At 50.8% G+C, this 25,141-nt stretch overlaps 1 protein-coding gene across 2 annotated transcripts in view; it reads right to left on the bottom strand.

Annotated features, from left to right (window-relative positions):
- Positions 1–14,363, bottom strand: part of GRK3 (G protein-coupled receptor kinase 3) — a 69,706-nt gene extending 55,343 nt beyond the window's left edge. For both annotated transcript variants that reach the window (XM_086474045.1, XM_086474044.1), the window contains exon 1: positions 14,251–14,363. In XM_086474045.1, the coding sequence (XP_086330171.1) occupies positions 14,251–14,363 (113 nt within the window). The remainder of the gene's footprint in view (positions 1–14,250) is intronic.
- Positions 14,364–25,141: the final 10,778 nt, after the last annotated feature.

The following is a 25,141-nucleotide window of genomic DNA, read 5'->3' as shown; positions in this document are numbered from 1 at the left end:
AAAGTGCTTTCAGGGCAAACAATGCGCTAATGCAAGAAGTGGACTTTTTGGATAAGTTCATCTCAGTTCACAGCATGATCTACCTTAATAGCAACACTCAAAATACACAGAAACAAAAGCTGGCTAAAAATGAAATCCAGGGAGACTTCAGAAACAAAAGCATATCCGACCGTACTGTAGCAAAGCCTTTTGTCCATATACTTTTTATTTCAGAGAGGAAGAAAATAGCAAACAACAAAAAATTCAGCAACGCTCAGTTTGCTGTCCACATACCACCAGTCAACTGAAGTAACAGGACAAGTATACCTAGGGGAAATGGAAAGTCAGGCTTAAAATTTAGTGAGAAATCAACTTGGACTTGGGATACCTCTTCACTGGTTTAACTGGGACCAAATTTAAGCAGGTACCTGGAAGCACGGTGCAGCCCTCTGCCCCGTGAGCAGGGGCACAGCAGCACCCCTGCCAAGGTCAGCCAGAGAAGGAACGTAGCAGTGACACAATAAAGAAATTTTGGGAGAGTTTTTTATTGCAAATAAAATGAGCGTCTGGATCCCCGGCAATGCAAACTGTACCACCCTGTGTTGATGTGGAGGGGTGTGGGCAGCAGGGTGCTGAGCACGGCCGTGGGTGCTGAGCAAGTTCATCTCCTGCAGCCCACGGGAGAAGCTGCCCTTCGAGAAAGGGCTGAACAAGGCTCGTGGAGCAGCTCAGAGCGCGCTGCCTGCCCAGAAGCGGGCGGAAAGACAGACCATCTGCATCGCCATTGAGCGATGAACTCTGCGAAGGTCGCTCTAACCTGGTCAGCTCTTCCACCTCCCCAGAAAAGGGGCTTATCAGAAGCATGAGCTGAAGAATCCGTGTCATGGGTTGAGGCTGGGCCAGCCACTAACAAATGACAGATGCTCTCTATTAACCCCTCTCCCCTCTCAGAAGGAGCTTTAAGTGGCATCTGGAGCTCAAGTTACTATAGCCCGCATCCCGGTCTTTCAGACTTGATCAAAGAAATCCACTGAAAAGCAACCTTCAAGGTTAAAATGCATTCTGTAATGAAAAAGCTCTCACTGTCTACAAGCACGCATGGTGGCACGCAGTCCGACAGTCGCAGTGCCAAGGTCGGTACAGGCGGAAGACATCTGCTTGAAAACACATCTTCTGAAAAACTAAGAAGAAAACACATTAAGTTCTATTTAACACAGAAAAGGACATGTGCACAGCAAGAGCACTGCTCGTCCGCAATCCTCCCTCTCGGCCAAGCTACACCAGAAGCACCAAACCAGGAGGTCCCTTAGGGAGGGAGCTGACCCCAAAGCCAGGATCTGTCCTCGGCTGCAGCCAGAACCACATGCCAGTGCCGACAGCAATAGTTACTCCTGACGCTTCCCTTCCGTAACAGATCGGTAATATTCTGTGGCCCCAGGGAAAAGCACGCCTATCGGCAGAAATTAAACTTCTGCTGGGTGTCTGCATCTGCAGCCGCGCAGCCCACAGGACGGCCACCAGAGCCCCAGGAGCAGCCAGTCCATCGGGCAGCCCTGGTCAGAACGGGCAGCTGAGAGCACGACCGCAACGGATGCGGGCGAATGCAGAAACGACGAGTTACGGAGGAGGGTACAATAAAGAGCATTCATCTTCACATCTTCTAAAAGCTCTGTTGTTAATTTCAAAGATGCATGGATTTTGTCCCTGCAGACTGGTTACGCTGAATTATGCAGGAGTTCTTCTGAAAGCAGCTTGCGCCCAGGAAATGGAAAGGGTAAAGGCCGATGTGATGGGATGTACACGTACATGTACTACTAGAACTAGATCACGAAGCTACTTACTACTGGACTTCTTACTACAGTATCTTAAAGGATCTGTTAATTATTTATCATAAAAGCACATTGTTTTTTCTTGTAAATCAATAAGAGTTCACATTTGCGGGATATTATCTGTTATACAGATGCACATATGCACAGCACAGCTTGAAAAAAAAGGATTTGGCCTTACTGCAAGCATTAAAGAATCATACCTACATTAAGAATGCGCAGTTACAGTCACTAATATATTGCCCTATAAGTTGAAACAGAAAAAGGAGAACAGAAAAACAAACCAAGAATGAAATGGCAGCTTTACAGAGGCTGGCCTGAGGACAGCAGTGTTCAGGATTTAACTCTACCAACATCTCCTGTATCATCTTGGGCAAGTCATAAACATCATCTGCCTCAGATCCCCAGTCTGTAAAACTAAGCTGGTTTTCTTTTTTTCCTCCTCTTTGTCACCAGGGCAGGTATCATCCTTCTGCCATGTGCGTACCCCGTACCTAGCACGCTGAGATCCTGTTTGCTCCTGGCACGTCCGAAAACTATTCAAACACTAATAATTATTTCAAGAAAATTCTAGATATTCAGCAACTAAATTACCCCTGCTTTTGACTGCCAACCTTCTGCACTGCCCCTCACTGCCTTCCCACTCTCTGCACTCCGAGCATCCCGTTTCCACACTGGACAGTCACCTTCCATTTATTCTCATCTGCTTTCTCCTCTTTCTTCTTGTTATCACCCCCCATTTCCCTTTTCCAGCTCTCATCCTGTTCTCACCTTGCTTTCCACACCACACTTATCACATCCCCTCAGCCCATCCAGCTTTCATCTCTACTTTCTTCTTTGTTTTCTCATTCTGCACAAACACACCAGCCCGCACACCCAGGGAAGTCTCACAAAGCCAACAAAGACCTGAGCTTGTCGCACTCAGAAAATAACGAAGCCCGCTCAGACCCAATTTCAAGTGAGAAGAAAATCTTAAAGTCTGAAGTGTAACGCTACCATTGTTAGTAATACAGTTTCTCCTCAGAAGTATTTTTACTGAGGTTTTGCAGAGTAGGAAAGGAAAGGAAGTCACATAACAGAAGACAACAGGGAGAAGGAAAGAAACCGCTCAACATCAAGACTAAATCTGTGTGACTGATTACTAATGATGCCATTATTTTCTTGTAATATCACAGAACGACAGAATGGTTTGGCTTGGAAGGGACCTTAAAGATCCTCTACTTCCAAGCCCCTGCCATGGGCAGGGACACCTCTCACTAGCGCAGGTTGCCCAAAGCCCCATCCAACCCAGTACGTTCGTCGCTGGCATGAAGCTCCTCTCTGACTGAACGGAAAACTCCCCTTGAACGAGACTGTAAACGACCACGAGTCACCGGATCACAGCCCCCAGGTCAGCTTAATGCTCCACTTTGGGGGTGAAAGCAAAGGGCAGACACCTGATGCAACCAATAAAAAAAGAATTAGCTTCTCTCCTACAGGAGGGGTAAAAACCAGCTACCATCTCACAAACCACTGAATCCATTTCACTTTGCTTCCTCTCAGACTTGTACCCCGTTCAAAGTTCAGCAGAAGTTAATACTTCTCCAAATGGTCTTGTTCTCAGATTTGTTTCACACGTTGCAACTTTTGTTTGAGCAATTAACGACTGTGAAAAAACATTTTTGGCCAACAATGAAATAACATGGAAAAAACACGTTCCTTTTATTCTGTTACTTTTGAGCATCCTGCAGTATTACTAGAACACCCCAACAGCCACGCAATATCCGACTGACTTCATTATTTAATAAAAGTGATCACTGGTGCTACATTAATTAGTGCACGTGTTCGTTCTAGTCTTAGCCTCATCAGCTGACAAATGAAGTAGCAATGAGCGAAACCAAACTTTGGTTTCTCCCCAGCACATCCCCGTGCACACCCACACGCACACCCGCGGCGCCGCCGAACGGATCCCGTTATCCTTGCACTGATGACACGCAGGCCAAGAACAGGACTCTGACATTTTCTATCCCAAGTTCACCCATTTTCTGCCTTTGCACACTCTCTAAAGTTCACGCTGAGCCCACTGCCAAGTAATTTCACTGCAGTGAACTAACGCTCTTGTAATTGTCAAGGATGATTAATAATAGCATATTCCACCCAAGAACCCTGTTTGCGATGGAAGGGATTAAAGCTCAGCAACACTTTCCCACAACCCCCTCTGGTGCGTGCATCTCATCCAGGAGATGAAGCAGCTTCACTTTTGCAAATTATATTAGTGGAGAAAGTTTACAACAAGGGAGCCAAAAGCAAAAGCTCTGTAGCTACGGTTTCAAAATACACACTACCCTCATGTTCCTTGAGGATCATGTGCATTATCATTGCTGAAATCTGAAATGAATATAAAAGCTTCTAAGTACATGAATTTTTCAGGAATAATTACACTGAATTGTAATGTCAAGGACTTGCCCTTCTACCAGAATGCTGCTACTGAGAAATTACAAGAAAGGGAAACTGGAGAAAAATCACATCTCCTCACTCCTACCGCAATTAAGTAATTTGTCAATCATAATTTTTTTTTAAACAAATACAGAATTACTGAAGGCATGCCAATTTGTTTTAATCTTTCCATATCTACAAAATGTTGAGAACTTTCTTTTAAAGTAGCATGCAAGTATAAACACTAACGGAGCTACCAAGAACCATGGCCAACGTCGACCGAAACACACTACATCCGTCTTTGATTTATTTATTCATTTATAGTCTCAGGACGCAACTTTACAGGGCCTTGAGTGTTTATTTGCACTACCCAAATCCATCATAAATTTGCTAAAATTGGACCAAAGATCCTGCCCCAAAGGCCTTTGAACCGAAGGCACGACAGGGTCAACAAGCACACTTCAAAGCCATGGCAGAATGGCACACCGCCATTACAGCCACAGCTTTCCTTTTTCTTTATAAACACGCATTTAAAAGGTTTAGCGATGCAAGACTGATCAATAGTGAAAACTGTTATGAAATACTTGGCCTAAGAATCAGATCCTCTCAGAACTTTTTTAAACAAGTTAAAAACTACAGAAATCTTCCTGTATTTTTTTTTTCCTCCCGCCGAGGAAACTGGCCCCTTTGAAGAGGCGAGCATCCTCCCGCAGCCTTGCATCCCCAACACCGCAGCAGAGATTCTGCTAAAGCAAAACAATGAAAGAAGCACAAAATTGCCTTTATTGATTTTTTGCTCCTTGTTGTGCATTTCAACCTGGCAGTTATTTTAAGGTCCCAGAAGCAAGGGAGATGTGAACAAAGTAACCATAATAATTAGAACAACTTGGAAAGAAGACTGGGAATGTCTGGGGTAAAAAAAAAACAAACAAAAAGTTAAAAAACATCACCAGAGGACTGATGCACAGAGACACAGAGTCACTTAAATGCAGAAATGAACAGAACGTGATGGGGAAGACACGGGGAAGCCGGGCTGGAGACGGAAGAAAACCAGCAAACGGTGGGAAGGCTCAGAAAGGAAAGCCACCTGAGAGGCACCGCCTCGGCTACCCTTATGACCCACCGAGGGCTGGGAATCAAAAGCCAGGAAAGCCAAAACGCCCAAGTCTCACCAGCAAGCCTGAACCAAGCGCCCTCCTGACCGGGTCTGCTCACGGCACCGCCAGGCTTGGTTCACCAGGCACTGAAGGCCTCGAGAGCAAAACGCCCACCCGCGATTTGTCTTCTTTCCATGTGAAGTTCAGTTTAACCAAGACTTGCATCTCACAGAGCTTGCCTTCCCTTCCAAAATCGAGGCAGAAATGTACTAAATGGAGTAACAGCCACACAGCATCCACAGCGCTGTCACGGGGAGGCTGCATCCCGTGCTCAGCCCCTCGGGAGAGGGGTGTCTTCCTCTGAGGTCTGAAGCATTCAGGATTTTACTGGGTTCCCCGGTGCTTTTTAATTTTCTGGGAGGATGCGGAGACTACCGGGAGCTCTTTTCTCACCCACACCTAAAGCAGAGGTAGCAACTCCTCGTGGGTGACAAGCACCCATCCGTCCCCAGCTTCTGCAACGTGCATCCTCGCGGAATCCCCCACGGCTGGAGCGAAGCGCGGGGAGGCGGGAGCGCCGCTGGTGCTGGGCTGGTGCGGCGCATCGCACACACACGCTGCGTTGGCCGCGCTGAGCATCTGTTGGAGCTGAACGACCGCGTTGATTCGCACGGCTCTACCAGATCCTGAGAAATCTGCCCCCTCCTCAGTTCCCTTCTCAATAGGACGTGACACATGCTGACAGGACAAATTCCTGGCACACTGGAAGGGGACTGAGGGGTTTCTCTGTGGAAGGGGCTTCTCCTAACACTCTCAGAATTCTTGATTTATTTACGCAAGGCATATTTATATAGGTGTTTATTCAGTATTGGAATGATTTTCTTGGAGAAACTCATAAGCATGGGGTGAAGATCTTTATGGGGGAAACCGGTATTTTCTAAAGCTAGAAATGCTGCTTTTACATCAATTTACTTCAATTAAATTATGTTATTCAGTTTACGCACCTGGACCTGACGGCTCCTGATAGGCTTTTTTCTAATTTTATTAATTACCCTCAAAAAATGCTATTATTGATAAGAAGATTAAACCAGACCATTCCACATGATTTCACCAGAACAGAAACTGAGCGCTGCATACGTTCATTTCCCGACACTATCATTCCAGCGTCTTGCTGAAAAGGTTGTGCATGGGAAGGTCCAGGCACCGAAAAGCCGTCATACAATGAGAGGAGCAACAGCTAGAACACTTATTCATTGTACTGAAAAGACCAGTTTCCCACCAGAAACACCAAGCGTGCTCCGTGTGCCGCAGCTCAGCTGGACTCTCTCCAGCCGATGCACCCAGTCCTGGGCACTGCTCCAGGCAGGTCCCAGCAGCACCCACAGCCCCTCTGCACCAGGCACCAGCTCCCCACAGCATCCCACAGATGCCTTACACCTATAACGCAACACCACGTTACAGAAGCTTTCCTCCAAAACACCCCTAGAAACATCCTTCTGTTTTTAGCACAGTTCCACAAGACTGCACACTGATCTCTCCCCAGATCATCCTCATTTACCTTTTTTCTTAATTAAGGTAATGACGCCCGAGGGAAGGTCTATATTATGCCTTATAGCATCCCCACAGGAGAACGAATTGGAATATCTCCCTTAAGGCCAGATGCCTCTTTCCTGTGCCCAGGGATGCTCCAAGTTCTGTGTGCGCAGAGCTGCAGCAGCCCAGGGCCTCCACTGAAGCCCAGGAAATCTCACTTCAACTCCCGCATCTGCCAAACATCCTATGTGCCAACAAACGTACATAATTTATTTCCTAATTGGCTCAGGTTCTGAACTGTACACTATAGGCACCACAGTGCCCTTCTCCAGGCTCTCAATTCTTGTCTATTAAAGCTGCAAGAGCTTTGCATCAGGACCTTTGTCTCCCCATGCTCCTCTGTACAGGCCTGTCTTTTATTAAGGTCTCAGACACTGCAGTTACAGCGAATAACAACATGAATTCCCAAGGAAGAGAACACCCAAGTGGTGCAGAGAGCAGCATCTGCAGCCTCCTATGCAGGCTCCTACACTGACAGTCCATCTCCATCCCTAAAGTTTTTCCCCAAGAAAGTGCTGTGGTACAAAGCTAACTTGAGATAAAAAGCAAGTACATTTTGTCAGCAGCCCTAGCTTTCCGTATGTACACTAAACTATTTTGAGAAAGCCATCTTTTTACTACCTTCTCAAGCAACACTTCTGCTGACAGCAAAGTTAGGAGGATGAATTTCTAAACAAAACTGGGTTTTTAACTGCTCTGTCATCTACGCTCACTCTGTACAGGACTGAGCTCTTCCACGATAAACACACAAATGTTCAGTCTTTCTTATAATTCAAGTTCAGCAAAAACCCAAGGCTTTTTCCCCCTCCTCCAACAGTTACTGTATGAATATTCAAGCTTGCCTTTCCACCCAAGCAACCTAAAATATAAGCTTAGCTTCAATCTACATACTTCATCATTCCTAAACATGTAAACTAACATTCGAAACATGCACATCGCTATGAATTGCACCAAATTAAATGAACAACAGCTTTCTTCACCATAATCCAGTAATAATTTCATACCTTAAGGAAGGAAATCAAAAAGTAGCAGGACAGTCTAGGGCACGAGACAAGCATGATGGGCAAGCGCTGCGCACACAGCTCTCCGGGTACCCGCTGAACAGCACCATCGCCTGGGGGCAGGAGGACAAAGGGCACGCTGGGGTGTCTCCAAAGCGCTCTCACAGGTATTATTGGCACATGAAAAATGGGCCGGTGCTCTGCTGTGTCACTGAAACAAGACGACATTCACCCTCTCCGAACTGTCAGCTGCACCTACAGAGGGCAATGCTTGAGGAAGCACAGCAGTTCACTGCCGGCTCCAGGAAAGTGCCCAGTGACCCGAGATGCTCCCTTTAACGAGGACACTCTGACCTTGAAAAGCACAAACCCACACCGCTTGCCGCCAATTCACACCTACCTCAGGTTCACCTACAGCACTCGCCCCGGTCCTCAGAACAGCTGTCGTATGGCGCACGTTCAGCCACCTCTAGCTCCCGCCAAGCTTCACCGCCTTTATTCTTTGCTTAAATGTTCAACTCAAACAGGGAGCTATAGTATAGGTGCAAAATAATAAATTACTTTATAAAACTACGTCATGGTTTCATCCTAGCCAAAACCAGCACAAACCATTTCATTTAGAATCCTTTTTCCTTCTGTAGTTTCATAAATTACATGTCGATGAAACCATTCTGAACAGTTCGAGTGTCCTGCAGGGTGGTTTTAATTTCTTACTTCACATTTTTCAATTTTTTGCTAAGTCCTGGAAATGGTATAAAAATGCCAAGAAATAATCCTGCTTGACACTAAAATAATTGTAAATGTCAAACAAAAACCTAAACTGTTTTGCAATTTTAGGCAGCCAAGCTTAAGAAGTTCTACTAAAATAATTTACAGTCGTTATTGCTACAAGCAGATGGAACAAGCTTCATCAAAGTACAACCACCTTACAGAGCTAAAGTTACCATGACACAAACTCATCCGAATTAACCACCAGATCCTCAATTCTCCATACCATCTCCTGTTTAATGTTGCGTTCACTGGCACCATTCCTGTGCAAAGCCCAGTAAATGCAGGAGCCTCTGCAAAATCTGGGCCTACTTTTTTCTGAAAACAGGAAAACGGCGCTCTTGAAGATTTCTACCATTTGCATTCAGTGAGGAAGAAGCGTAACGTAGCCCAAGGCTTCCTGGAGCCACCACGTCCCCTGAACAACCTGCACATGGTACAAGCACTATACAGTACTTGTCGGGGGCTTGGGTATGAGCATCACTGATGAGACCCTGTCAGACCCTGCCGTGCCGCAGACCAGCACCACTAAAAGGCGTTCCAGGTCCCACGCTCGCCATTGGAGACAAGGGAATGCAAACGGACAGAGGGAGACAGACAGGAGACACCACCAGTAAACACGACAAACACTGCCTGAACACAGCAAGCACTGGCAGATTAACCACAGTCAAACTTCATCAGCTTCATAACAAAAGAGTGCTCTAATGAGGGATTTGGAGGAGGAGTTTTGTAGACCTGATGGCAACGAACAGCACGGACCAAAGCAGGCCGTGCCTCTCAACTCACACCGGGGAACGATGGAAGCTGGCAGCACCAGCCAGCTGCTGGAGGTTTCAATACTGTGACACTGAGCGAGAGACATTCAGTGAGTGAAGAGCCACCTTCAGAAGCCCAAAACCGAGCAGTATACTTGAAGCAAACAGAGAGAAAGAAGGACCTGGAAAGATGCAAAGGGGTGACATGAGCGTAATAGCAACAATGATGAAAATTACACAATTGCCAGGAAAATTTTCTCAGAGACAGCACTCTGAATAAGCACAACAAGGAGGCATTAAACAAAGCCAGAGAAAATACCGTCAAAGTAACTGAGACTGACAGCAGAGAGACAGAGGAGTTTTAGCCTGTAACTTAGAGATGTCACAGAAGTTTCAAGAGGTACAAGAACACGCTGAAGGACACAACAAAGAAACAACTGAAATTCACAGAAATAGTAATGCCAGGAGAACAAGACTGAAAAAGTAGAAGCAACAGAGGACAGAGTAACAATGCTTAGCTCCTAGTGGGAGATGTCACTTGGGTTTCGCCAATATTCAGCACTGTAACGGGAAGAAAGCAAATCACAAATAGCTCAGGATAGAACTGGAAGAGAAAAGGCAACCCCTGTGCCTTCAAGGAACCTCAATTAGAGTTTTAAACAAGTTAGTCTGAATACCAGATAAGCAAGCAAACAGCACATCACAGACTAAACTGCCCCAGCGAGAAGCCGCTGGGATACCAGTGTGTTAGTCTTCCCCTTTAGAGGTAAAGTGAAGATGGGATGATAACTGAGGAATGTCACGCTAAACATGTGATTTTTAAGAAAAAGAGTGACTGAAACAAGCCTTTTTTTCCCCCCACCCAGAGAGGCAGGACTCAGAGGAAGGTAGGAGACCAAACAAAAAGGTTGGGGACAAAAAGTAAGAACCAACTGGAAAGAGAGGTGATTACTGAACTACGCAGGTTAGAAAAGGTGAGATGGGAAACATCTACGACTGCAGCAAGAGACGCAGGAGAGAGGCCTGGGCAGACGCATGCTATGTTTTGTTACCATGCCCTTGGTATTTGTACACCAAAAGCTCTCTAAGCTTACGTGATGTTTACAGAAAGGAAGCTTTAACGTTAACTTTCCTGGCGAGGACGGCTGCAGCCAGCACGAGGACAGCAGGGCTGTATGCAAGCCCTCCACAAGCCCTGCACCCTCTTTGACTCCAGTTACCTGGTTTCTTGGACCTTTTTTCTCAACTTCACGTTATGCAAATCCTTTACTGAAAATAGAAGACGCTGCTGGCAAATAAAAAGAGCTGTTATATAGTGTTCTTCCACTCCCTTTGACCAAAATCAGGGAAATCTAAAATTTAGATGGAAAAGTGAAAAACTTCAGAAGTCTGTTGAATAGCCTAAAAAATTAAGAGTGCATTTAATTTACTCCTTTCCCTCCAAACTTAAACGATTTGACAGTAATTCTGCAGAAAAAGATTAAGGTTTCATATTTGCTCATGTTTCAACACGTACGTCTTCTTTCCCCTTTTAGGTCCTATTTCTGCAGGATATTCTGCCCTCGACAGCCCTCCAGTCCACCCATGCAAATCTACCCGCAAAACCAGACTTTTAAGAAACAACACAAAACTAAAAGATATCACAGTTTTCCCAGTTCTTGGCAAGGCTCTTCGGAACGAAAGGAGGAAATGCAGAAGGGAAGGAAAAGCAGATGACAGAGGATGGAAAAAGGGTTGTTTTGTTTTGGTGTTTAAAAAAAACAAACCACCACAAAACCACACTGAGCCTCTTCCTTAGGCACTCCTGCCTCATTAGGTTTTCTGTCCTCTTTCTTCCCAAACTGTGACATTTAACAATTTCGGTACAAGAACAGTCTGAGGATGCTTCACGTAAACTCAGCAATAATCAGCCCCATGGCCAATAAACTCTTCACCCTCAGAGTTTATTTGCTGCTAAGCCTTGGCCTGCAGCCTTGGAATTCATTCTGCCGGCACTACAGCTATTTCCTTGTAAACAGGAAGCCCCCTCCAATTCGCATTACAGAAACCTCATTTACTGCATCCAGTGTCAGTCTTATCTCGGAAAGATAAAACGGTGCCGACAGGTGTACCAGGCTCCAGCGAAGAGCCCAACTGCAATAACGGGGGTGAAACCTCTGTAATATTTCTGGAGGAGATAACGTCAGCAGCACAGGATGCCGTGGCTGGGCAGCGGTTGCCCGCCGGAGATAAACCCACACCGAACGCATTCCTGCGAGAAGAGCGCTGCGGTAAGGCAGAGGCATTTATTTTCAAGCGTGGACGTGGTATTCCAGTGACCTTCCTGCTGTCCGTCCCGGTGACAGCCAGGAGCCAAACGCGACGACGGCTGCTCGCAGCCCGGCGTTACAAAGCTGTGCTCACGCTCCTCCGAGGAGCTGCTCTCACACACATACAGAGAAATAAAAAAAACCCCAAACCACTATTTGGAAAAACTGTTTGATTTCAAACTCATGGAAGAGAGGACTTTGTGTGTTGCATTTTTTTTTTTACTGTTACTATATCAACCTGCATTTAACCAGCCGATTTATATAATTTTAAATGAATCACTGTGCCAGTGATACAGAATATTTAAGTATACCCAGCACACTAAGTCTGTTTTAATGAGAGGGATCAAAAAAACCCAACCAGAAACCAGCATGAAGACATCTGACACCAGAATAACGGTCACAATTTCCTACTGTATGAGGAAATCCCTGGTTTCAGTTAGAAGCTGAGAAGTTCAGTCATTTCAAGCAGTCTAGAGCCGTTTGTGGTCCCAGGCTTAGGTAAGTCTCTGTTCTCATTTATGTCCATGCTTCCTCTCATTCATCTGCTGGGCTGTCTTACACGTCCCCCGTCCCAGGGCACCTTGGCACCGCTTACAGCTGCAAACCTCTCCCTCGCTTCAGGCTTCTCACCTTCTCCAGAGCACGACAGTCTGGGGTAAACAATGGCAAACCATCTTTTTTCCTTTAATATTTCCTGTAATCTGCAAACAGGTTCTTCCACACGCGGCCCTAGGGGCAAGGCATTTCAGCCACCTAACCCTTCACCTTTCCTCCTACGCTGCAAAACTTCCTCTTGCACCCGCCTGCCACTTCCCACCCTGCAGAGCCGGACACGGGTGAACCACCTCTCCGAGCTCCAGGGAGAACTACCGAAGGCCGACACAGAGGAGAGCAGCGCACCGCAGGTTCTTCAGGCCTCGTGCTGTGCTTGCGCCGCGCTTCACACCAGGGGATGTGGGTCCAGGCGGCGGCTTTGGAGCCGCCCCACAAGCGCCAACAGTGCTCTACTTTCTCACGGCGCTGGAAGGCCTCCTCCCCTGCACACCCTCCGCATCTCCACCTTTCACCTCCCCGGAGGGGTCACGGCTCTCTGGCAAACCAAGCGCACCACCGCACATCACCGACACTAAGGACAGCAACAGACACAGCCAAGGCGCTGATAAATGTAAAGCCACCAGCACTCCCAGTAAAGCGCACTGTATCTCAGGTTAGCAGTGTAGGCTGAATTTCATGGACGCTGTTTTTATAAGCATTTACACACACCAGGAGAAAAACAGGCACCTCGGTCTGTCCAGCAAGCTGGACCTCAGAAGCAAGAGCCAAACTTCTTTACCTGAGGTTTCACTGCCTCTGCAAGGGGGATTAACGTGGGCTGCGCACCCCCGTGCCCCTCGCCTTCCCCTGCTCCGCAGCCTCCCTGCACGACCCAGAAACCGAGCACGAAGGCAGAAAAACGAGCGAACAAGTGAGAAGAGGGCTTCAGCGATCTCCCGTTCACGGCAGACAGCTAAGCTAGGCCACCAGTAGGCTTGCAGACTGCCTACACATTTTGCAGTAAATTTTGGTTTAGGTTCTTTTTCTGCTGCAATATCTTGTTTGCTGGCTAAATCTTCATTTTAAACATATATACACAGAGCCACAAAAGAGAGGGAAAGCTTACTTTTCATTTCAGGAATAAATAAGCAAACGATGCTGAGGCGATTTTATAATGCATGCATAACCAGAGACTGTCATTCCCATGAAAAGCTGCTTTTACCACCAAACCCCAAGAAAAGGACCTCAGCGATGCCAAGGCACCCGTCCGCTCAGCCGGAGAGACCCGTGGAAGCCCACGGCGATGGAGCCGGCCATGAGACCGAGACCTCGCACTAGTTCATCGCCGCACACCACCTCTGCTCCGTGAGCCGCCTGCTAAGAGAAAACCTCTCTCCCAAGTCTGTCCTCCTTCCCCGCATCTCCCTGCTCTGTTGTCAAACCTCATGAAGCACCACAAAAAAAAAAAAAAAAAAACAACAAACCCAACAAAACAAAACAACAAAAAAACCAACCCAGCTCTGCGGAATGAAACAGAACGATTCCGTTCGGTTTTACCATTTTATTGAGCTCACCGCTTAGCAGAATTTCTCACCCACCGGGTGAAGCATCAAGTTTAGGATCAAATAAACACCCGAGCCGTGCGGTGGGTTGGTTTCCCCCCCCCCCCCCCCCGGGAGAAGGGGCTTCTCCACATCTTCAGACCCCAGAAACGGCCGCACAAGTTGTTTCCAATAAACGCATCCGACCCCGACCCCCACTACTCGCTCCGGCCGCCAAACCCCGGCGCCGCGCCACCGACCCCACCACCACCCCCCGCACCCGCCGGAGGCCGCGGGGTGCCCGGGCACGGCGGGAGGGCCGGCCGCCGCCAGACCGTTATGTTCCGCACGGCGGTGCCGGCGCGGGGGGGAGCGGGGGAGGCCGCCGGGCCGGGGCCGGGGCCGGGTCTCCCTGGCCGGGGCGGGCGGTACCTGGGCTCGGGCAGGGTGATCTTCTTGCTGGCCCTGGCCGCCGGGGTGCTCTTGCTCTTCTCCATCGCCATCAGGTAGCTGACATCGGCCAGCACCGCCTCCAGGTCCGCCATGTTCCCGCTCCCGCCGCCGGGCTGCAGATGGAGGCTCCGCCGGGGGCAGCCGCCCCCGAGGCGGGGGGTTGGCGGCGGGCGGGCGGGCAGGCGAGGCGGGCGGCGGCGGCGGCTCCCCCTCCACCGGTGCCGCCGAGCGCCTCCCGGGTGCGCGTCTGCGTGTGTGAACGCGGGGCGGGGGGGGGGGGGGGGCAGCGGCCGCCTCCCCGCCCTCCGCGCCCGGGGCTCGCCGCCGGCCCTGCGCGCCCTCAGCCCGCGGCCGCCGCGGCGGGCGGGCGGGAAACCCCCCCCCCACCGGTGCGCCGCCCCCGCCGGGCCGGGCCGGGCCGCAGCGCCCGCCGCCCGCGCGTCCCCCTCAGCGCTCGCCCGCCCCCGCCGGGCCCATGGCGGCGCCGGGCGGGCAGGTCCCGAGTGCGCCCGCGGGGCTCGGCGGCCACGGGCGGGCGGCGCGGCCGCAGGAGCTGCCCGGCGGCGGCGTTCGGGGCTGCGGCGCGGCGGCGCCTGCCAAAATCCGGACCTGGATTCCGCCGCGGCCGCCGGCGCGACAGAGCCGGCCGGGGTTGGGGAGGGGGGGGGGGGGGGGCGGAGCCGGTGGGGTCCGCCGGGCCCCGAGGGGCTTCCGCGTCCCGAGGCGCCCGCATCGCCCTCCGCCCCGCCGCAGGTGAGGGCGAGCGGGCGGCAGGCCGCTGACCCGCGGGAGGAGGGAGGCAGCGAGCAAAGCCCCCGATGGTGTGGGTGGATGGACGTTAAGCGACCACAGAGGCGAGCGCAGGGGCCTCGCCGGTTATTTCCCTCAGACGTGGGTTGGGGGGGGTGCGGGGGTGCCCTTGGGACCACCCCGCTGCCAAGGGGGGAACGCAGGAGCCAAAGGCGGCCTGGCACAGCCTCGACGGTGCCGCCAGCCCCGCCGAGCCGAGGAGCGCGACGGCCTGCCGCCTCGCCAGCCTTGGTCTGACATTGACCTCCTCATAGCTTGTTGAAACACGATGTGCATGAGAAGAAAGGGATACTGATAAATGCATCTGTATGACACCCCCCGCTGCTGCTCGTCGGAGTTCTGCTGCTGGCAAATAACGGGGCAAAACGAGGCTGCCGGTGGCCACCGAAGGGCGAGCTGCGCGGTCTGCCGGCTGGGTGCTCGCGGGCACCGAGGGGCTACGAGCAGAGCTCCTCGCTCGTGTTCCTGCTTCAAAATGTAGTAGTAGCTCTGCTGCAGCCGAGCAGATATGCAGATTTCAACTTCTTTCTTTTCTGAATTTCGTCAAATATGTCATAAATAATTGGCTGAATGAAAGGCTAAGTCAATGACAAGTCTGAAGTTTAAAACTCAGCTTGTTTTGAGCTCTTTTCAAGTGCCGCCACTCCTCCTTCCTACATCTTTATGAAAGTTAATGATCTGATTAAAGCTAGGTAGGGTATACAGCTGGGAGGATTTCACTGTGCGGCTCATTATGAACCGTCTGAGGACGCGCTTTTTGTTGAAAATGTTAATTTACACCAACACTTTACACCGGAGCGGACCTGTTGGGGAAGGTTTCTCCTCCACCAGTGAAGTTCCTGATGGCCACAGAGCAGGGCTGAGGCTTGGGGTGTTGAGGTGGGAGGTGGAAGGGAGCAGAGGAGGACCTGGGTCACATCCCTCTTGGAAGTTCAGCGTGAAGTCTCCCACCACCCTGTTGGCAGTCTTCACTGAGCCAAGCTGCGAGATGGAAAGGGCCATTTTTGTTTTCAGAAGCCCTGGCAGCAAGCGCTGGCTCTGACTTGTGGGCTTGGACGTGGCTCCCGTGACCCCTCAGGCTCAACCCAGACCCAGGGCTCCCGCTCCAAAGCTGGTTTCGGTGCCTCCGCATGGGCTCTCCTTTTGCAGGGCTTGTGATGGGAGACACGTCGCGCTGGGGCGCAGTGATTTTGGATGCATTCCATGGTACCTCTCCCCCAGCCTGGCAGAGTGTTCTTGTTCAATCCTCCACACAGGAGCGGTCCCGCTGCTGTGCACCCTCATCAACACCCGCAGAATTAGTGTCTAATTAGTTGTAAATACATCAGTATACAGGATGCCCAGTGCTGTAGCACGCTAACGTACCGATTAAGGCAAAACTCATGGTCTGTGCCTCATCTGTGGAATCATTTTATAGTTTTAAAATGTTTGAGTTTTGATGAGAAAGGCTGGCGTTGTCTAATGACGGGTCCCAAACTGTTTGGCTCTGCTGTTACAAGGAATATTCTCATTTGTTTAACCAGGAGTAAATGTTTGTCACCCTTACCCCGTCCTGAGCCTGGTTACGTGAGCGGACGTGTGCATTTTGCTGCTCTTCCAAGGTGACGGCTAGGTTGAGCTCCTGCAGCCCCTCTGTCCTTCACTCCCAGGTATTTCCACGGAGAGAACCACTTTTCATTTCCTGAAATGCGGCCGTGCACAAGAAGCCAGAGCACTGCTCGGAGGGGAGGAGAACCCACCCCTGCCGGCCTCCCACTGCCTCTCACGTCTTCTAAAGTATTTCAGTGAATTGACAGTGACAACGACAGCAATAACGGCCATGGAAATGCCACTTAGGATTCACAGTGCTCTCCTTTTTATTCCCATGCCACGTTTGCAGCATTATGATCTGGACAGGATTGTAACGTACGCTTCAAAGGCGTGCTTGGTGACAATTCCTAGGCAGTCATGTTTGGTGATGGCTGATCCAGGAACCCGGTAAAGAAACTTGTTCTCTTCTTTCTCCATGTGTGTTTCCGTTGGCGCTAGCTGGTGTGGCAGCAGCAGCTGGAAGCAAACCAGTGGTGGGTTATAAGAAAAGGTGTTCTCTTCACCATTTATTTAAAAAAGAACGCATTCGCAGCGCAGTCGAAGGGAAGTTCAATTCCCCAGGTGCGAGTCTCCAGCTTTTCTCCACATCTGTTTGCATCCCGGGTTTAGTGTTTGTCCCTATTGCATGTGGGGTTTGCGTTTTGTGTGTGTTTCGCGCTCTGTGGGTGGTTTGGGTGTTTGTAGGTAGTACCTGCGTGTGTTTATAAGCGGTGCTCCGTGCCTGCCTGTATTCCCTAGGTAAAGGAAACCCCAAATTGATCGATGCTGGGGTTAGCAGAGGTCGGAATACGATACACTCCCGCACGCTCTGAATGCATTTAAGCATCTCCTGACGTTTCTGCCAATGCTGACTGATACTGCTCAATCAATTCAGGCGCGTCTCGAGGCCTGTCTGGGCTGGAGCCCAGGGGTTTGCGTGCATCCGTGGCAGAGCCAAGAAACCCTGCCTCCTCTCTGGTGTTCCTTCCTTCCGAGGAGTGAGTTTCTCCTGCCATCTGTGTAAGAGATTTAAATGTTTAATTTTGCACTGCTCTGCTTCACAGGATGACAGATGATATTACAGAGAGTAACGAGTCTGAAGAAGATTTATTAGCACCCTCATTACTAACACCATCCCATCAAGATAATGATGCAAACCAGCACGCTGGGACGGAGGCATATTCGTCCTGCTGCCCTCGACCCCTTGACAAATCTGATAATAAGATCGCTGCTGCTATGTGTGGCTGATGCTAACAACGTAGCTCTTGAGGGGAATGTTCACAGAGAAGATTATTCAGTGCTATTTTTTAAATATTTCTAATATATGACCAGAAACCCACATAGCTTGAGATTAAGCGCACGAGGCAGCGTTTAGCTCAGATTCCCTCTGTGGGATGCTGCTGTTTACAGAGCAAGCCAACGGCCAGAAACCCGCTGCATTCCCTGCTCCTTCTCAGCAGGGCTGGTAGAGGATAATGTATTTATTGGTGATGGATCCCGATGGGATCGGACTCTCCATGGCTTGTTTGTGCAATAGCCGAGCAGAGAGGTTATGTTTTGCTGCTTCCTTTACTTCTGTCAGTATTACCTGGGGTGCGACCACGCTCCTGGCTGAAGAGGAGAGGGCAGAAATCCCTTCCCTGCGCCGCCTCCGCAAAGCTCCTCTTGCCAAAGTGTTTTAAATCAGCTCCCGACCACAGGGTTACCTGGGGGTAAAGCACAGGAGCAGCAGCTCCTGCTTAATGAGGTTGTGTGAGGATTCGTTAGTAAGCGGCAGTAAAGTGCCCAGCGGACAGTGAGAGATAAATAACTGCAAACTATTCTTAGTAAAAATTGGGCAGCCTAAGCCCTCCTCCGTGCTGTGTTTCTCTGCTCTTGCCCTGCAGCCAAGACAAGGGCTGCGGAGTCACCGCTCCCGTGCTCGGTCGTGTGGGACATGGCAGAGAGGGACATTTTTATCCTGGCAACCCAAGGAAAGAGCCCGACACCATCCCCTTTGGCTGTCGGGCTTCTCCGCTGTGCAAGGCGCCAGGGTGGCTTGGGCCCCTCTGACCACTCCCAGGGTGCGGAGCAGGGCGGGGATCCAGGCCAAGCACACCGGCATTCCTCTGCAGCATCCGCACCGAGACCGAACTTGCATCCTATCTCCTTAATGCCGCGCTAATAAGCAGTGAGAGGCAATATGGAAAACAAATAGAGTAATTAATGGCCATTTCTCCGCTGCTTTTATTCACTGACTATTCCAGAAGGAGCAATTTCACAGAAGCCAGCCTCTGCCTTCGCAATGCTGTTGCATTAGGCACCCTGAGTCTCAGGAGGGGAATGAGCGCTGCAGCTCCATCCTCCTGGAGAAGCGCCAAGGCTCCTCTGCACCTCTACAAATTCCTCCAGCTTTCTCCTGCATACTCTTAACGAAGGTGCTTCAACCACCTCTGGCAGGTAAAGCACTCCATGTAGTTTATCATCATCACGTTCCTTTTTGTAACTAGCTGACATGATGATGCAGCTAAGTTTTAATTAGGAAACAAATGTCAATTAAATTCTCAAAGGTATTATTCACCATTAAACACATGTATTTGAATAATCTGACTAGTCATAGTAATGTCCTCTGGGGACAGCGGTGAGAAGAGAGTTGAAAGTCAGGCAGCATCTTAAGTCTTGCATGAGAAAACACAGGCACAAGAGGTACAAGTCCTTCAGTTTGCAATCACACCATTTCTCTCACCACGATAATGAAATATTTTTCAGACATTTCCCTCTGCACATTTTCTTGAGCTGACATGCCACCTAGAAATGTCTTGTTGCTGTCCCCTTCCTCAGTCCGTGCCTTGCCAGGTGCTTGTTCCTTATCTGAGGCTGCTGTTTTCTCCACAGCTGCCCAAGAGCCAGCCAGGTGTGACCCAGGTGTGCTCACGGACTCTCCTGCAATTTTTTAAGGCTTCAAAATGATCCCACGGGGAACCATTTAGAAGAGTCTCAGTCTGTCACAGGGGCAGTGGGTCGAGGAGGCCACACGGCAGGTGGCAGATCTTGTCCTCTCTGCTCTGTGCAGCAGCAGCACCTGGCTGGACTCCTGGCTTGGCTTAATCCTCCAGGAGGAACTATGTGTTCCTTTGAAAGTAACTGAAATGATTTCAGCAGTATTTTTTTATCAAAATAAGTTGTGACAAAATAATTAATTTAATTCAGATGGCAACATCAGTACGCGTTCTTCTGGCCCCTCACTAATTCAGTTGCCAGCCACGCAGGACATTCTCCAGTACAGACCATCTCATAAAAACTGGGACCCAAATCCCGGGCAGATGTTGGTTCATGGGGCTACGTTGGCTGTGGTGGCCAATGCTGGTGGCACGCCAGGCCCTCCTGCCGCTCTGGCGTAAGCGTGCTCACCCCCCAAAGGCAAAGAGCACCCTGGTCCGGGAGCTGATGGCTTATGAAGGATTTGCTGTGGGCCTGATCCAACTCATCTCGACATCTCTGGGAGCCTCCAGCCTGGCTTTCGTGGGCTTGCCAAACAGCCCACGGGTGTTTGATGAGCAACGCAGGGACCCGTCCTGCCCACGCTCCGTCCCAGGGGGGTTTCAGTTCTTCAAGTGGCTCCTGTACAACACCAGGCTGGAAAGATAATCACGTTGTGCTCGCACAGATTACAAAGCGAGGCTGCAGGAAGAAGAAAATGTCTTCTGAAACTGCAATGCCCATCTCTGGTGCTGCCAAGCAGAGCTCACCCCTCCAAGCGCCCAGTATCCTGCTTACCCCAAGGCACAGCTGGACACCCACAACAGCCACCCTGATGTGTTGTTCTGCCCGCTCAGTGGGGAATAAAAAGAAGCCAGAAAGGATTCTCTGCAAATGCCAATATTTCTCCCTGCCTACATTTAGCCCATATCTGGGGCTAAACAATAGCAGTTGCTCTGCCGACCTGATGACCCTTCCCCAGCCAAGAAGGGGAACTCAGAAAAGGAGGGGAGACCTATGGGTTGAAATGAAAACAGATTTAATGAAACAGCAAAACTAATATTAATATCAATGCCAATATAAAGTATACAGTTATACTCAGCCCAGCAAATGCATGGCAGTCATGACACCAGGAGAGCAGTCCCTGGGCACAGAATGGTGAGAAAACCCCTCTAGGGATAGCAGCCGCTGAAAGGAAGAAGAGGAGGCAGCCCCAGAGGAGGAGGCAGCCCCAGAGGAGGAAGCCCCCAGCCTCAGCAAACCTCCCCTTTTATCATGAGTGTGAGGTTGATGGTATGGGGTACAGCTGTGAGCTGCCTTGGGCCAGCTGCCCTGGCTTTTGCCCCACCTTCGCTTAAACACCTGGCTGGCTGGCAACTGCCAACAGCCTGCAAACCACGGCTGGTCTGAGGTTGTATTCCAGAGAAACCAGGACACTCCCCAAAAGAATGGTCCGTGTACATCAGCACCAATTCCAGTAAAAATCCTCCTCTGTAACAGGCTAACAGCTACTAATGTCATGTACCCTCTGCGCTGCCAGACAATATTCTGCATCTGTCGTAAGTGGAGATCCTGGCTTTTGAACTGGAACGGGACAACTCTGCAAAATGCTGCAATTCAGATCCTGCTGGCGTGCGACCCACCACAACCCCAGCCGCTCTTTTCTTGGCAGTACATTTGCAGCACGTTTGTGTCCTCCTTTCCCGGCATGCACGGTCCTGGTGAGCTGGTCCCTTTACCCACCGGTGGGGCTGACACTTCGGCGGTGCTGCTCTCTTTAAGAGCCATTAACAGTCATTAATAGCAATAGAAAACAGCTATTTTGTGGCCGAGTCCGGATGCCCCGCTGCAAACGAGCTGCTGCACTGATGGTTTACACACCAGCGTGTATTACAACCGGGGCGGGGGGGGGGCGCCTCATCATGTCCCTGGAGCCCAACAAATCTTTTGACACGCTACGGATATCAGGCAAAGTCAGAAGGCAACCCAAAACCAAGAGGCATCCCAGTCGGTTCCACTGTCTCTCCGGTCTCTCCCAGTTTGATAGGAGCCAGCTGAAATCCTGCCTGCTCTTCACATGAGCTACCAGGAGCGGAAAGCCCCCGAGGGGCACCTTTCCTGCTGCTTTGGGATTGCTGCCCAAAGGAAGGATTTTGCTTTGGGGGTTACTCACAGAAATGGCGTTTTCAGGTCTGCTCGTAAAGACGACATTTCTCTGCCGGATTATCGTGCGTTGAGCCCTTCGTCTGGACATTTGGCTAACCGGGCAAGCGGACCAAATCACCGAAACCTTGCAGCTCAAGTGTTAACAGGGCTTTGGTTCACCTCCCTCTTCTGCAGCTCCGACCTGGAGCTGGGGTGTGATTTCCCACTGCTCCCACAGGTATCTCGGTTGCTGAGCAGTGAAATCAGCCCTTCCCCAACAAGTAACAGGGACCGGCTCCAAAAGACAGAGTAAAGCCAAAACACCATGCACACCTGAGCAGCTACTAGCATGGCATGGATCCCTCCTGTTTTTTTTTTTTTTTTTATGGATAACTTCAACACATTTTGTTTTTTTCCTCCAGCTGAATAAGAGAAACCCAGCCGAAGGGATGGGAAAGCCAGCTCTGGCTCATCTCCAAAGCAGCAGGGTGCTCTGCTTTCCCCAGGATGCGATGCTGGTGGTGAGGCAGGTTGGCATAAACCCCTCGTGGAAAGGGTGTGCTGCAATGGGGGCCAAGGACCCAAGGGGTTCCCAGGGACTGGTGGCCTGACCAAAATCGCAGCGCTCCCTGTGCTGGATCCTCTGCAGCCGGAGATCCTGCTGGTTTGCTTATATGGAGAACCAGAAGTCGCTTGAGTGGCAACTCAGCAGAGGGTTCAAATCCAAGCCTGATGGGCTGAGCCAAATCATTTACTGGGAAAAACGGTTATTAAAGACAGTTTATTTGTTTTATTATAAATGAGCTGTAAATGGAGAGTTAACAGGGACATTTGGGTGCTGAAAGCTGCCCTCACCTGAGGCCACCCATGGAGGGCAAATGTAAAAATGTGCCCGAAGGACCACTGCTAGCTCCGCAGGCATGGCAAAAAAAAATGAAGCTTTTCCTTGAAAAGAATGAGTGCCAGACGACCTCTCCCTCCCAGCTGAGACATGCACCCACTGCTGCGCAGAGCCATCGCTCCCTTCCCACGGGCTGTATTTTTGCCGTCCCCGCAGCCCGATGCTCTGGCGCTGCTGCCGGCGCTGGCTGTGACCCCTTCGCAGTACGCGCAGGGAGGTTACTCAAACGGAGCGTGGTGATGAAGCGGCTTCCTTCCCTGCCCTGCACACGTCTAAAAAAAGCAGCATGCCTCTGACCTGGCCGTGCAGGCATGAAAAGCACAGGAGCAGCATCCCCCGTGAGCAGCAGCTGCTGGAAGAGCCGGGGCTGCAGAGTTGGCATCGCTGTGCCGAAACCAGCACAGCCCGGGGTAACCAGCTGGGGTGCAGGGGTGACACTGGTGGTACTAAAACACCCACTGTTCCTGCTGCAGGAGAAAGGCAGAGCCGGGGACCCAGACTAGTCCCCAGCCCTGACCCTGCTCCTTAAGCAGCATCGCCTGGTGCTGCTTGCACCCACCCTGTTCCTCTGCAAGGGGGGCTGCCCTGCATGACTTGCCATGGGGCAGGAGGGGACCAAGGAGAAGTTTGAGCCATTTTTACACCTCAGTCTCCACCCTCAATTCTCCTGGCAGCTCGACCACGATAGGGACATAGCATCTCACTCAGACCTTGCTGGAGAGGCTCATTGCAGCCCTGTCCATGGGGTTAGAGGTGCTTGATGAGAGCCAGGGGAGGTGGGGCAGTGACCCCTCTCCTGGGGACGCAGAGGACCCCCCCTGCATCCTTCCGCTCGTGCCGTCCTCTTCCCAGCTCAGAACTGACTCGCTTTCAAGAGCTCCCCGATTTAAAAACAACGGAGTGTGTTGTTACAGTTTAAAGCAAATAACCGCAGTGAGGACTGCAACAGCAAACGTCTTAAAGCCCTAAAAAGCGTCCCCCTTCAGTGCTGTATGGGAGAGCTAATATCAGCTGGCAGTAAAGAAGCATTTTCCCTGTACAGACTGATTAGACAAACAGATGTCAAGAGGGAACCATTGAGCATTCGCTGTTCCCCAGTCTGGCTTGAATGTAACTTGATAAAGGGGAAAAAAAAAAAAAAACAATAATTGACTAATTTAGCTATAAGTTTTGAAGGTTAGAAGGAGAAAAAATGACAACTGTGCAGATATTGAAATGGCACAAGTTAATTCAGATCCTGTCACAACATCTTGTGGAAGGTAAATCATGCAGTGCTGGAAATAAACCCCCTCATCTCCAGGGTGGTTTTCCTGCCCGTTGCAGGAGTATATCAGAAGGACGCAATTAACTCTGGCAGGCAGCGGGAGGGCGCGGGGCCCGCTCCAGACGGCGGCACTCTGGGGCGATGCCGAACGCACCGGGGGCGGTGGGAGCGAGTTGGCAGCCAGAGGGTGCGGGGCTCCAGCGCCGCTTGGCTGAAATTCCCCCGGAGCGCCGGCAAGGCTGCCTGCGCCGAGCCAGCCTGCTAGAAAACCTTGAAAATATGCTCCTTGGAAACAACTCTAGTTCTGTGGGAAACGCTTTCTAGTTATTTCTCTTCCCTGGCTTTTTGTACTCAAAGTCTATTTGCGCACAAATTAGCACTTGCTGCCCTGGCTGATCATTCACCCGAATCCAATATTACACGTCTGGTCTCCGAGCTGGCCCTGGGTGCCCGGTGTCACCGCAGACGACAGCAGCATCAGCTGGAAGGTGCTGGTGGTGGAAGCTGAAGTCGCGGTTTCCCATGGCCGAGCTGCCCCGGAGCCGGTGCATCCCCGGTGCTGGGAGAGCATGGGGCAGCTCTGCCGTGCTCTGACACCAGAAGATACGCAGCACCAAAAGCCGGGCACCAGTGTCTCGCCCAGGACCAGCACACGTGCCTCCAGCAGCGCTGCAGCCAGGATGTCCCCTGTCCTCCAGCCTGGCAGCTCAGGCTTGGCCCGGGCAGAGCGGGCCAGGGCGGGCGGCTCAGCATCCCCCCCGGCACACACAGCCCCGGGTGCTGCCGGCTTGGCCGTGCTGAGCCGCTGCCCTCGCTGCTCGTCCGCTGACGTCTTGCTGGAGGCAGGAGTCCCCTGGCCGGCGGAAGGGGATGGCTTCTGCCTGCAGCACTGGCCGTCGCACCCACGGGCATCAAAGGAGGCTCATCACCATCGGCTGCAGGTGAAGGAAGCAAGACATGGGGGGAAAGCCAGGCTGCCCCGGCCTCCTGCTCCCCACTGCCTGTGTCCCAGCTCTCCTTTCCTCTTACCTGGGCTTTGTGTTTAAAACCTATGTGGGAAGAGTCCTTCCTCCAAGACTGCTCAGGAAACCAGAAGAGAAATCATGCTGTTCTGCCTGAGCCAGCCATTATGCTGTTAATTTTTCTACTTGGCTGCATCACTGTCTATTTCAGCGAGAGAAAACAACTCTCTCTCTGCAAAACAGAACCAACCTGGTGCTTTC

This window comes from Leptosomus discolor, chromosome 16 (assembly GCF_034619465.1).
Source record: "Leptosomus discolor isolate bLepDis1 chromosome 16, bLepDis1.hap2, whole genome shotgun sequence".
NCBI lineage: Eukaryota > Metazoa > Chordata > Aves > Leptosomiformes > Leptosomidae > Leptosomus > Leptosomus discolor.
The sequence above is the reverse complement of the archived record's forward strand: the minus strand, read 5'-3'. Positions and strand labels throughout refer to the sequence as shown.